Genomic DNA, 12,649 nt, shown 5'->3' on the forward strand with positions numbered 1-12,649 from the left:
TATATTAACTCTCTCTTCTTTTCATGAGACTTTCAAAACACCCAAACCAGCTCTGTATTCTGATTGCTGAATAAAGACACATTTTCCACCCTTAAGTTACTTCTTTCTTCTTTATCTTCATGTCATACAATCTGTCATCTAACACCTGATCACTGACTTTTCCAGACTAATCTCCCGTTACACTGTTCTCTCCTGAATTCTATTACCCCAAATTTCACGTTATGCACCAGAAACCCTGACACTTCCAGAGCAAAAGTGTCCGTGGAATATATGCCGCTCTGTTTATCATACATCCCATGGCATTTTAACATTATGTCACTTACTGAAATTGGCTATTAAAGAAAGAGAACATAATGTCCACATTTTAATGTGGAGAAGATTGCATAATGAATTAGAATAAAAGCAGTTTCAAAAATGGCAACTCTGCGTTTTCTTTATTTCTTTTATTTTTTTCATATAACTACTTGAGACTATGAGACCATAATTGATGATCTTTAAAAACCAAATTACTATCATTTCAACAGTAGAACAAGCTGTACGTAATAAATCTTTGTAATGGGGTGTTTAAACATCAGATTGTTTAAACTTTAGATAAGGTCAACCCATTTCCACTGGTGGAAAAAAATTATGTAAAATATATTTTAAAACTACATTTTTATGTTTTACATGCCGTCTTCTGTAGTATTTATTTTACAGCATATTCTCAACAGAAAACAGACTCCAACCAGGTCTAGAATCTTGTTCTTATACTGCATTTTCAAAAATACCTATCATACAGCCCAATTTGTCATGCATTCTTATGTCATATGGTTTCACCCCAGGTCCAAGAAAAGGTGTTTTATATTTGGAACAATGCATCAGAAACCAAGCTCTGCTGTCAGGAGGAAGCTGCAAAGGTCTTCCTTGTCTTCAGCTCTTTGCCTCAGGCAAGGTGAACGCAGGGGGATATGAATCTTGTGAACTGGCACTTCCCTCAGTCACCGTGTCTTTGAAGAACCTGATCCAAAACTTTCTGTGGAAAAAAGGAAAGGAAACTTTTAACTAAACTACAACCAGGCAAGCAGCCTGTCAGTAAAAGCACCTGCATGCTCAGGTCAGGGAAGTGGTGAAGTGACTCTGCGTAATCTATAGATTCTCCCCCCCTGTCCCCCTGGGTGGCCAGATCTCCCCCGGGACCAATGCTAACTTGCTATCTGTGCTACAACCACATCATGCTATCATGGCTTTTCCATCCTCAGAGGTATTCATTATTATTTTCTGCCTGGTTCTCTTGACATCTTTGATGCTGTATATTCCAGTATAGATTAGAAAAAGTTCAAATCTTATGTTCGTGAAAAAAATTTTTTTGTCATGAACTAGATTTTTGCCAACTCTTAAAGGAATTAAAAAATATATATATCTCATATTTACTCAACTCTGTGTTTGTGTAAGCAAATAAAAATTTAGATCATTCACAAATAGTCACATCACTGGTAAAATTTCAAGCATTTTGAAACTACTGTACTCCTTGAAGTTTTAGTGGTAACAACAACAGTCAACTCTCAGTAAGCACGGTACATTAAATGCACAGTTACTATATAATGAATGTGTGGTCAAGCTACAGTCTGTCCAAGGCTGCATAACTGTAATAACAATGAACTGTTAAAGTCTTTACTGTCACTTTATGTCACAGACAAAATGACACAGACAATTGAAGACAAAATTAGAACAAAGCAAAAGAAAACCAAAGCTATAATCCAAGAGTAAGAACAAAACTCAATCCAAAACTGGAATCACTTAAGCAAGAATAAATGAAAGTTTAAATCGAATGAGAAACAAAACTAGATTAGAATACACAAAAAGACTTCCTTTTCTTTTAAACTAGACAAAGCTAAGGACCAAAAAGGATATAAACAACTAGATAAGATATCAAAATAATTATCAAGCTCAAAAGGGATAAATTCTAGGCTAAGAGATGGGTAAACACCAAAAACGAACCAGCAGAGACACAAGGAAAGAAACCCCAATATATAGGAAAGTACACATGAGGATCAGGTGAAAACAATCAAGCAGACAAGGGCTAAACAAGGGGGGCGTGACCAGGGGTAACAAGGAGGTGGGACAAGGGGAGCACGTGGCAGACACAAACAAAGACAGAACCATGTGCTTAGACACAAAACAAACAGAGAAACATGGAACAGAGACAAGATGGACAGGGCTGTCAGGGCAGGATCCTGACACTTTAATGATATTCAAATATTTGAAGGATTAAATATACATCCAGCATCCATCAAAATATATCCATATATTCAATACAGTACATACAGTAAATATACAAATATACATTGCAATTGGATTAACATTTACACATGCTGGAAGACCACTGGTATGCTTTCATTGAGACTATGACATTTTAACGAGATTAATTAATGCTTTTTCCAAATTGTAACAAAACTTCTAAGATACAGTACATGTAAATTAGCTTATTGTGTGATAATTATTGTCATTGTCAGTCACTGGAATTTCAGTGCTCAAGTATATCACAGGGCACACATAAGATACATAAAGTTATGCACACTATGAGCTAAAAACAATGTCTCTGTTAACTCTTTTGGCACTTTTTTGGCATCTCTCTCACTATCTCTCCCCTCACCTGCTTCTTTCTATCTTCAGCCTGACTTATCAAGAATTCATCACTGTCACAGAGGAGGTGCAAGCCTGAGAGACAGAAGGGCTTCATGGGAGACAGTGAGCCAGACAAACTATTAGCCTCACAGGACTTGACACCCATTAAAACAACACACCCCTACAAGAGATTTCTATTTTACAAAAGCACTCATTTTAGGCATCCAGGAATCAGGCTGTCAGCAAAGACATCCAAAATACTAGTGAAAGCTGTCCTGTTGTGGAATTTAACACTCTAAACATCAAAAACAGGGAAATTATTGTTGACACAATTATTGTGTCACAAGTGTCCCATATGTATCAGGGCCGTGTCTGTCGCCGAAAATAACAAAAGGAATGCATGAATATATCAGCCTTGAGTGTAATTAATTTGGATATCTAAAAGTAGTTTGATAGGCAGGATTCATTTGAAGAACTATACTGACCTCTGCTGGAAGACAAGGTAAGTACAATTCATGTGAGACTTCTGTCTCTATTTCTTCACTCTCATTGTACCAAAGCTGTATAACTTTCTTTTTTCTCTGGAACACCAAAGGAGACATTCTGTATAATGTACTAGTAAATCTGTTAAAATGATTGGGGAGCTTCAGAAAGGATGCAAGAGTACCATAAAATGATCATAAAAGTGGCCCATATGACTTGTGCAATATAAGCCTTATGAAGTCATATGAGAGCTTTGGGTGATAAATGTAAGTCATTCACTGGTTATCCCTTCTTCGTTCGAGCTTTTACATCAATAATTGTTGTGACTGAATCGTTGAGTCTATGAACCATATTCAAAAACCAGCGAAGTCCAGTTAGTTAATCATTAAGACTAGTTTTGTCAAACAGATCAAAACTAACATTTTTAAATCTGTCAAGCAATGAACAACAGCTTAAGTTTATCATATGACATCAGTAGACTTCAATTATATTTTATCCTTGTTTTATAGTGTATTTACAAAAAGTTGTAATTTCACGGTAAAATGACCAGCACAGTCTTTAAAATGCCTCTTTGTGTGATCCAATGAAGAAAGTAAGTCTACATGGAACTATATGAGGGTGAATATATAATGACAGTTTTCATTTTTCTGGTAAACTATACCTTTCAGTGGGTTTTCACAAGGGCCCAACCAGATAAATGTAATGCTTAAGTTGTATATTATCATTTCCAATCTGCTGTGAAGCACTGTTGGATCCCTGCATGAATGCCCCTCATGAGCCTCTATATATCTTTTGACACCTCATTACGGAGGTAAAAGGTGAGATCAGACAGTCTGGCACCACACAGCACCTGCTGTTTCTAACCAGAGGGAAGGTTTTCACAGGGCAGCACAAGTTTCATCCCTGCTGAAACACTTGTGCTGACAGTTGTGACAGAACACATTAGGAGACAAAAGCCTCAGGTGTATTTGTCCTTGCAGGGGTCATTAAAGGTCAGTGTAGAGAATCACTTTGTGTTCAGTGTTCAGTGTTCAGTGTTACAGCATCAGCACAAAGGAACACAGCCATTCGGTCATGACGTCAATTTATAGGCCAATCCGGAAGGCTAATTCAATGTGTTTTCCTTCATGAATTATTATGCATTTTTTTGATGCATCTATGCATCAAAAATAAATGGTGGAAATCTTTAATGGCAGATTGAGTTTTAAAGCTTAACCTTTTTGAACACCTCTGCCCTCAGTCTGTTGGTTTCCAACACCAGCCGCTTCCTCTCCTCCTCCTTCTTTTTGGTCACCTCAGGGAGTTTGTTGTAAATCCTATAAGCGCAGACTCAGGATGGTGAATGCATAATGACATGAAAAAGCTGAAGTGTAGGTGGAAATAGGAAGTGATTCATCTACTTTTCATCCAAACAGACAAACACAAACACACATGGAAATATCTAGATATACAGTCCATATATTGATATATATGTCCATATATGCTTTTATCCACTATACTTCATCTGCTTTGGTGGCATTTGTTCAAGCAGAGAGATAAGCAAACACTCTCCTTATCAGAAAGGGGGTCATATTGTGCATGACAAGCACTGATGCATGTGTGATATTATGAGTGTGTGTATGCAAAAACTCACCGCCTGGATCTCCACTGCATCTCCTTGCATGAGATGGCTCTGTCCCTGGGTTTGAAAAGGTTATCTTCAAAACACACATACAGCAGGGAAATAAAAAAATAAAAGTGAAATGGAAAGGTTGTTACAAAGCTTTGTATTTAATCGTTACATTTTATTCTTCAATTTCAGTTTTTTTAAAGGTCATGCTAGTCTGTGACCGTCTTGGCCTAGCCTTACAAATCAATAAACTTTTTAAGCAATTATAAGCTTATGAACAAATATAGCAGTTGCACATACAGTAACTTATGAATGAGAACATTTTTACAGAGTTCAATTGGAGCCAATAGGGGGCATATGTTAGCTGTAGGAGCAATAGGACGTGTCATGGACTTTTTAAGATTCATTGTTCATTCTTAACAGGGCCGCAGTGAAACATGCAGAGGTCTTTGAGATCTCTATTGTATCTGTTTGCTTTTAATAAGTCTGTCCCACCTCAAGTTTGTTCTGATATTACGAAACTTCTAATGCACCAAATGTTTCACTGCAGTGCTGAATCATGTCATCCTGTGACAGCATTAGTAATGTGTCTCACTGCAATGTGCTTGCCCTAAAAATCTGAAGTTGATGACCCTTATACTCAATGTTGGCCCAGTTCTTAGGTACTTGCCACACTGATGCACCATTACCAATTAATTGTTCATTGCTACTGTTGGTACCTGGTTGAATGGTTATAGCAATAAAATTGAGACTGCATTGCTGCAGCACAGGTTTTCATCACAGCTCCTTCAACTGTGCATAGGGAGGATGTTAATGAAAACGGAGCATCTTACCACTAAGTGGGTGTGGCTTGGAGCAGTTCTGTCTACAGTTAGCTGTCTCCACGCCCATGATAAATTCAGCTGTTTGTAAGCTCCGCCTCTCTCTGGCCCTCAGTTCCAATCGTCGCATCCGATTCTGAGAGTGAGAGATGAAATCTGGACGAAACCGTTCAAGAGCCTCCTACACATATTTGGATATGAACACAAGGTTTGTGCCACAGTGAAATGCTGGGGTGTATATATATATATATATATATATATATATATATATATATATATATATATATATATATATATATATATATATATATATATATATATATATACCATATTTGAGTGTTCAGGAAGGAAGTAAACTTAAGTAAACTTGATTCACAGAGGATTTCTTTGTTTGTCTGTTTTTTTAATGCAAATCTCAAAATGGGTATCCAATTTATTATATTGTACATTAAAATGATGCCTAAATTGTAGCATTTAATATGTAATGTAAAAAAGACATTTTGTACAGAATTTTAATATCGGTCATAACATGAGGATAATTATATGCTTATCAGTATCAATATTTTGCAAGTAAATAATTTACTAATTCAAACCACATGTGGATGTGTTTATAATGGTTTGCAAATATATTTGCAGTTTCAATTTTTAAAAAAAGAATCAGATATGCCCCAATAAATCTGTTGTGTTCTGCCTGTCTGAACAAACCCTAAGGAAAACCTGATGGTAGTCAGATTCCTCCAGTAAAACCATACCCTCAAACTAAGTGACAGGTGTCCTGTGTCCTGCTGGTCAGTCTTGGACCCACAGGTGCAGTTAGTTAAATGAGGAGAAACCAGGTACTCAGTGGGTCTCCTGACTTTCTCAGCAGTGTGGAACACTGTTCTGACCTCATGAGGGGCCCTAAAATGCACCTGAGTCACTCCTGTAATGATAAATAATGATGTTAGCATAGTACCTTAGCACACAACCTGACAAGCACTCGCTATAACACACTTTTACCTGGATAAGATATAATAGATTGCAATACACAGAAGTAGTGGTACATAGAAATAATGTAAGACATGCAGGGGAACAGTCCACTATAGGGTTTGTGAACTTCTTAGTATTTAAAAGCAATGAATGTTAAATGAGAGGAAATGTGGCAGGACATTATTTATTTTTTAAATTCTTTTCAGGATTTGATTAAAACCTGTTAGCCTGCACCCTGACGCCTGCGTCCTCAACTCCCCTCAAACTCGAACGTGTGAATGTTTACGAATAGATTAAATGAATCTTGAAAAACTATATATCACTATAAAGATCTAAGCCTAAAGAATTGACAAGGGATCGCTGTTTTTGAATGGGAAGCTTAAAAAGACTGTATTTGCTACATTTGTGTGAGCAGTACACATCAAAACATGAAGAACGCAGTACATACCAGATTCGTCGTAATAACGAGTCATAAACACATCCACAGCTGTAAATCCAGGTTTAGTTAGAAAGGTACGGGTCCACTAAACGACATTTCATGGAGCACGTTTAGTTCAACGAAGCATTACCACAGTAACATGGATCATAATTCATTTGTTTACATTTCAGTTCTTCAGGGACAGAATTGTTTGTGTCCGTTATGGAATAACTCATGCTCCAGAAACTGCGTCTTGGTAGTAAAAAAACAGCATGGTTTTGCAGCATACAGTGTCACAAACAGAATGAGATGATTCACAAAAAAAAAAGTGAAAGAAAGGCAGAAGATTGTTTATCTGAATTCTGCCACTCTCTTGTAATGGCTCGTGACGCGCTCTGATGCACCATTTGTATTATAACCATCTCTATAACTGGCCATCAGTACATCAGCACGTATTTTCATTGTAATTCATTGTAAATGCTGCATTTCTAGCAATCTTAGGATGTTCTGTATTTGGCATACAAAGTTAAATCTTTTTTTTTTCGTACTCAAATTATTCTTATTGTATTTTTCTAATGCTCAAATAAATCACTAATATGATGTCTAAGTTTCTGTTTAGTGTTATATAACTGAAAAATATGTAGTGGTACTGTATGTTTACTGACTAAATAGTTTGTAGAATAGAGCTGTAATCGGGCCTTAAAGGGGGGGGTGAAATGCTATTTCATGCATACTGACTTTTTTACATTGTTAAAGAGTTGGATTCCCATGCTAAACATGGACAAAGTTTCAAAAATTAAGTTGTACGTTTGAAGGAGTATTTTTGTTCCCAAAATACTCCTTCCGGTTTGTCACAAGTTTCGGAAAGTTTTTTTTCGAGTATGGCTTTGTGTACCGTTAGAAGGAGCGGAATTTCCTTATATGGGTCCTAAGGGCACGTCTGCCGGAAGAGCGCGCGTTCCCGTATAGCAGAGCAGAGAGAGGCTGTGCACAGACAATCACTGATCAGAGCGAGAGCGTCGCGAAATGTCACAAAAGAAGTGTGTTTTTGGTTGCCAGGGCAAGACAACCCTGCACAGATTACCAAAAAAAAACAGCATTAAGGGACCAGTGGATGGAGTTTATTTTTACAGAGCATCAACGGAGTTGTGCAAGTGTTTTTGTTTTTCCCTGCATTTCGAAGATGATTGTTCACAAGGCCCAGTTTGATGAGGGATTTGCGTATCGTTTATTTCTTAAGGATGATGCAATCCCAACGAAAAAGGGTCACGATCGTGTGTTGGAACCGCAGGCGGTGAGTAAAACTGCTTAAAATATCTCTGCCCCCTTGTTAGTGCGTCCCCTCCCATGCCGGAGACCCGGGTTCGAGCCCCGCTCGGAGCGAGTCATTGCTGCTGCTGCTCTCGTTCAGTTTCAGCCTCTGGATCTGATTCTGGATCATAAATAAACAGCTGAATCTGACTGTAAGCCATGGTTTGTTTTGGATGATGGTTTTGTCCTCACGGTAATGTCACAGCTTCCACATGCTCTCAAAGCAAAAGCCTACTGGCGCTCGTGATTCTTTAGCTCCGCCCACACGCCTCTAGCCGGTCGTGTTTTTCCGGGAAAAATCGGTACAGACTATCTTTCTCTTATGAATATAATAAAACTAAAGACTTTTTGGAGTTATGAAGGATGCAGTACTACTCTATAGGTACTCAAGATTAACAGGATATTGAGTGAAAACCAGCATCCCCCCCCCCACCCCCCCCCCCCCCCCCTTTAAAAGTTAGACACGACAGGACCCGAGCCCGACAAGTACATTTTGATTGACAGCTTTTTAAAAGCCCAAACCCCTTTACAGCCCGACATTATTCAAATGTGCGCACACACACAGCTCTTTTGCCTTTTGTCAAGAATGAGTCATTTATACATGTTTTAACATACTTTATTCATAACTAACGTAGACTAGACCACTTAGAAGTTGGAATAAAGAAATAAAATAAGCCCTCTGTGACATCGTAACATCTCAGCATTCTAGACATAGGCTCATTTAGCCTATAAATAGACCAACACACCAATAAAAATTAGTCATTTTTAACAAATTAAATTAAGATACATTTTAAATTAAGATGGGTAACGTTATTTGGCAATAACGAAATTAAGATAAAGGCTCCGCCGGATTTGCTTCGCACTAGCAGCTGATATTTAATAAAAGAATAATGCCAATAAATACTCTGTCCACATTATGCATTTAAGACTCAATGAATATTTAGTTATCATTTGAAAAACCTTTACTCACAGAGATTAGGCTAGGTCTACATGTTTTTGTGGAGGGAAATAATTGAATCCACTGTAGATGTCTTCAGCGCGTTCCTGCGCTCACTGATGGTGCGTCATTATTCACTGATTATTCTCATTATAAACACGGTCAAAACCTTTCCACACCTCAGACTTTGCTTTAGTTGCTGGTGCACCAAAACGTAATAACCAGAGGCAAGCCTCTGTTACACCTGCTCAGCATTCATTTCCGCATCTTTCTCACGCTAATCGAAACACATCACATGATCGCTCGTTTACCTCGCAAACCACCCGAGCCCGGCCCGAGCACGCGTAAGATGATATAAATTAAACCCGAACCCGACCGAACCTGTCGGGTCCAATCAAAAAAAAGGACTTATAATTAATAAAATACAGTAGTCTCCAAAAAATGGTTACAGGAATCTAATTTTTCATGGTATCTTCTTCAGATTTTAAATAGAAACTCATGAGACATTTGACTTTCTACCCATTACTTTTCTAGATTGCTCCAGGACTGATTTCATGGATTTTTTTTATATACTTCAGTGTCTATAACTTTTAACATATTTGAGCATTATTAACTCTAATTACTATAATTACTTACTATAATTTTAAGTTAGGTAGGGCACTTTCAGCTGTGAGTCCCATAACTGGGGGTGCTGGTTAACAGGTTCTTTTGGAAGCTCTTGTCACTTGATCCGCTAAAGGAAGAGTAAGATGTTGCATTTTCATGGCATTTCACACTGAGCACATTTAAGCTCTTGATCATCACAGGGGACTCCACCATTTTATTTAAAATTGGCTCTAAAATAAAAGTTAAAATCCTATTCACTAAAGCATGTCAGAATCTGTGAGAAAGAGACAGATGCAGACGGTTGCAAAAGGACAGTGACGGATTGGCACATAAATAAACTAAGACTTGTGGCTAAGTGGCCTTGTGCACCCTCCCTCCCTAGCTGGTGTTAGTTCATCAGAGCCCAGTCATGCTGCTGTGCCATCACACGCCTCACGGACCACATGCAAAAGATCAGTGTGCTGCAGAGAGGATGTTATCCTTCGACTCATCTCGAGGAAATGTGTTTAGTTGTACAGAGCCAGAATAGGGGCCAGAGAAACCAATATACTTTAGATGCAAGGTAATGTGGAGTCAATGATGCATCATCTCACATAAGAAGATTGAAACTCACCCTATTTTCTTTTCAATAGCTCTACCTTACTAGCTACGTCCTTTATATAAAAGAAATCTTGTCCTGACAGTGCATCTACTAGTTGTCCTGCAAGATAAATAAATGTAAAATACCAGCATCAAATGCTGATAATGCTTCAGTCCGCTACTTGGCTTTACTTGAAAAGTATCTCATTATTCCAAGATCAAGACTCTCTCTGTTAAAATCTGAAATGCTGCCTTGGAGCAAACTTACAGATTTAACAGATTTCATTCAATCTCTGGATACCCAGCCATGCACTCTGTATCAAATAATGTTAGATTAAACCTATTCTACCAATTTGCACCAGCGGGCCATTTTATCTGACATCTGATTGACCCACTTGAGCTGGCACACTCTATTCACTTTCTAGGTGCATTCTTTTGTTTTCACAAAGCCATTTATAGTTTTTCTGATAATGCATTCCCATTCCCAAAGGAGCTTGAGGGAAGGCTGTCCCATTAACAATGCATGAGCCAACAATCACAAGGTGTGCAACCAGAGTAAGAGATGTTGAAATGTAACCGCACTAGCTAAGATATCACACGGTGGGTCAGAAAGGAATGCCGCAGCAATGCTGCAGAATAAATGAGAGCAAAAGAAAGAGAGAGAGGATGGATACATTTGCATGGCTGCTGAGGAACATGGAGGTGATATAGGTACCTGATGGCTCGCTGAATGCCTGTCTGGCTCTTAGATTGCTCTGCGGAGGCCCTAAGACATCATTAGCCTTTCCATTCTGTCTGAAGGCAGCAGAAGATGAGTGGCACCTTGTTCTGAATGGCAATGATGTTAAAGTGGAACACAGCATGTCAGAGCCAAAGCTAGTATTAATTTTAAAGGCAATGCCATTGATGGTTGAACCATTATTTGGTTGCTGGGACAGCCTTTCTGTTCCATCAACGGCAATGTTCGCCATGTCCCAGTCACTTTTAGTCTGAATCATCGTTTCGGGTTTCTCAGGGGTCTGAGTAAAAGATGGTTTTCTAAGGGAAAGGGACAGAGTGGATCTATACAAAGTCTGTCCAAGAGAGATTGAGAGGGATTTATCCAAGTATAGAGTAGCTCTGGACAGCTTGGATGGTAGATGGGCACAGGAGCGGAATATATGACGTTTTAAAGGGGGCGAAGAGTCTGTTTGGTCTTCTTCCTCTGTGTAGCTGTGCTCATGGACTGGTGGAGCTTGGGGACTGCTGGGGGTCTCGCTGACACAATGCTGTTCTCTGTTCTCGGTCACTGTCACCACAACTGCCTTGTGTCTAGGAGGCACCGGAGTGCCAACACTGATTTGTAGAGTTTTATTTTCTCTGTGGGCCATGAGAGAGGGTGGTCTGTCAGGCATGTTCGGAGGACGAAAGGTTGAGTTTAAATAAGCTGTACAATCCCTTTTAGGAGACAAACTCCGAGCGGTGATGGTGATCGAGGAGAAGCTTGACCGTAAAGTGGGTCTGCTGTAGCAGTGGAGAGCTTCAGGGACACTGCGTGTCCGACCCAGGAATAAAAAAGGACTAGATGTGTTTTCTGATTTCCAAGATTCATCAAATGATGTAGAGCCAGATAAAAATGGGGGTGTTCGCCTTCCAATCCCTGGGTGCTCCAATCTAGTCCTCAGACTCTTCCACGGTGTCATGGCATTTTGGTGCCAGCAATACTCACTATCCACTGCCTGTGAAGTATAAGACCTTATGATGATTAACTTTTACAAAATATTACAGGAATATTCTGGGTTAGAATTATTTAAAAATAAACGTTAGTATTTGAGAAATTATTGTTAATTTACACAGTTGACACCTTATTTTAATTTACAATGGATCACTGCCGATTTACAGGAAAGGCCAAATAGTGTGGCTGAAGCTGTTGTTTCCAATTACAATAGCAAACCTCCAAATGTATTACCAAAACCTGATCATACACCACAAGACTAAAGTGTACCATACTGAAATTTAACTCACAGATTTAAATAATAAGCAATTACCAAGAAGAAAGTGAATGTTCAGTCAACATTATGAAAGTATATGCTGAAAAACTGAGAAACACTTTTCTACATGCACCGGAAATTAAGGACAATGTGAGACGAGATACTTAGACTCTTTTAAAAGAATAAATAACATCATCATCATCATCATCATCATCATCATTATCATATTCCACACTGCTTTACACAATTTAAATAATTTTGTTACCTATAATATTAGATCTACTAGATAGAGGTCTGGTTATTATGCATGTAACTACTGCAGAAAGGATAACCTTGAACATT

At 38.5% G+C, this 12,649-nt stretch overlaps 1 protein-coding gene across 1 annotated transcript; it reads right to left on the reverse strand.

Moving 5' to 3' along the window:
* Positions 1-680: 680 nt before the first annotated feature.
* LOC113078121 (centrosomal protein C10orf90 homolog) lies at positions 681-5,682 on the reverse strand. Its single transcript, XM_026250432.1, has 4 exons — positions 5,530-5,682; positions 4,721-4,784; positions 4,304-4,403; positions 681-1,012 (listed from the first exon to the last, which is right to left on the reverse strand). Exons 1-4 carry the CDS (start codon positions 5,645-5,647, stop codon positions 974-976), a joined length of 321 nt encoding a protein of 106 aa, XP_026106217.1. The 5' UTR covers positions 5,648-5,682; the 3' UTR covers positions 681-973.
* Positions 5,683-12,649: the final 6,967 nt, after the last annotated feature.

The sequence above is a fragment of the Carassius auratus genome, unplaced genomic scaffold (genome assembly GCF_003368295.1).
Source record: "Carassius auratus strain Wakin unplaced genomic scaffold, ASM336829v1 scaf_tig00024263, whole genome shotgun sequence".
Taxonomy (NCBI): Eukaryota; Metazoa; Chordata; class Actinopteri; order Cypriniformes; family Cyprinidae; genus Carassius; species Carassius auratus.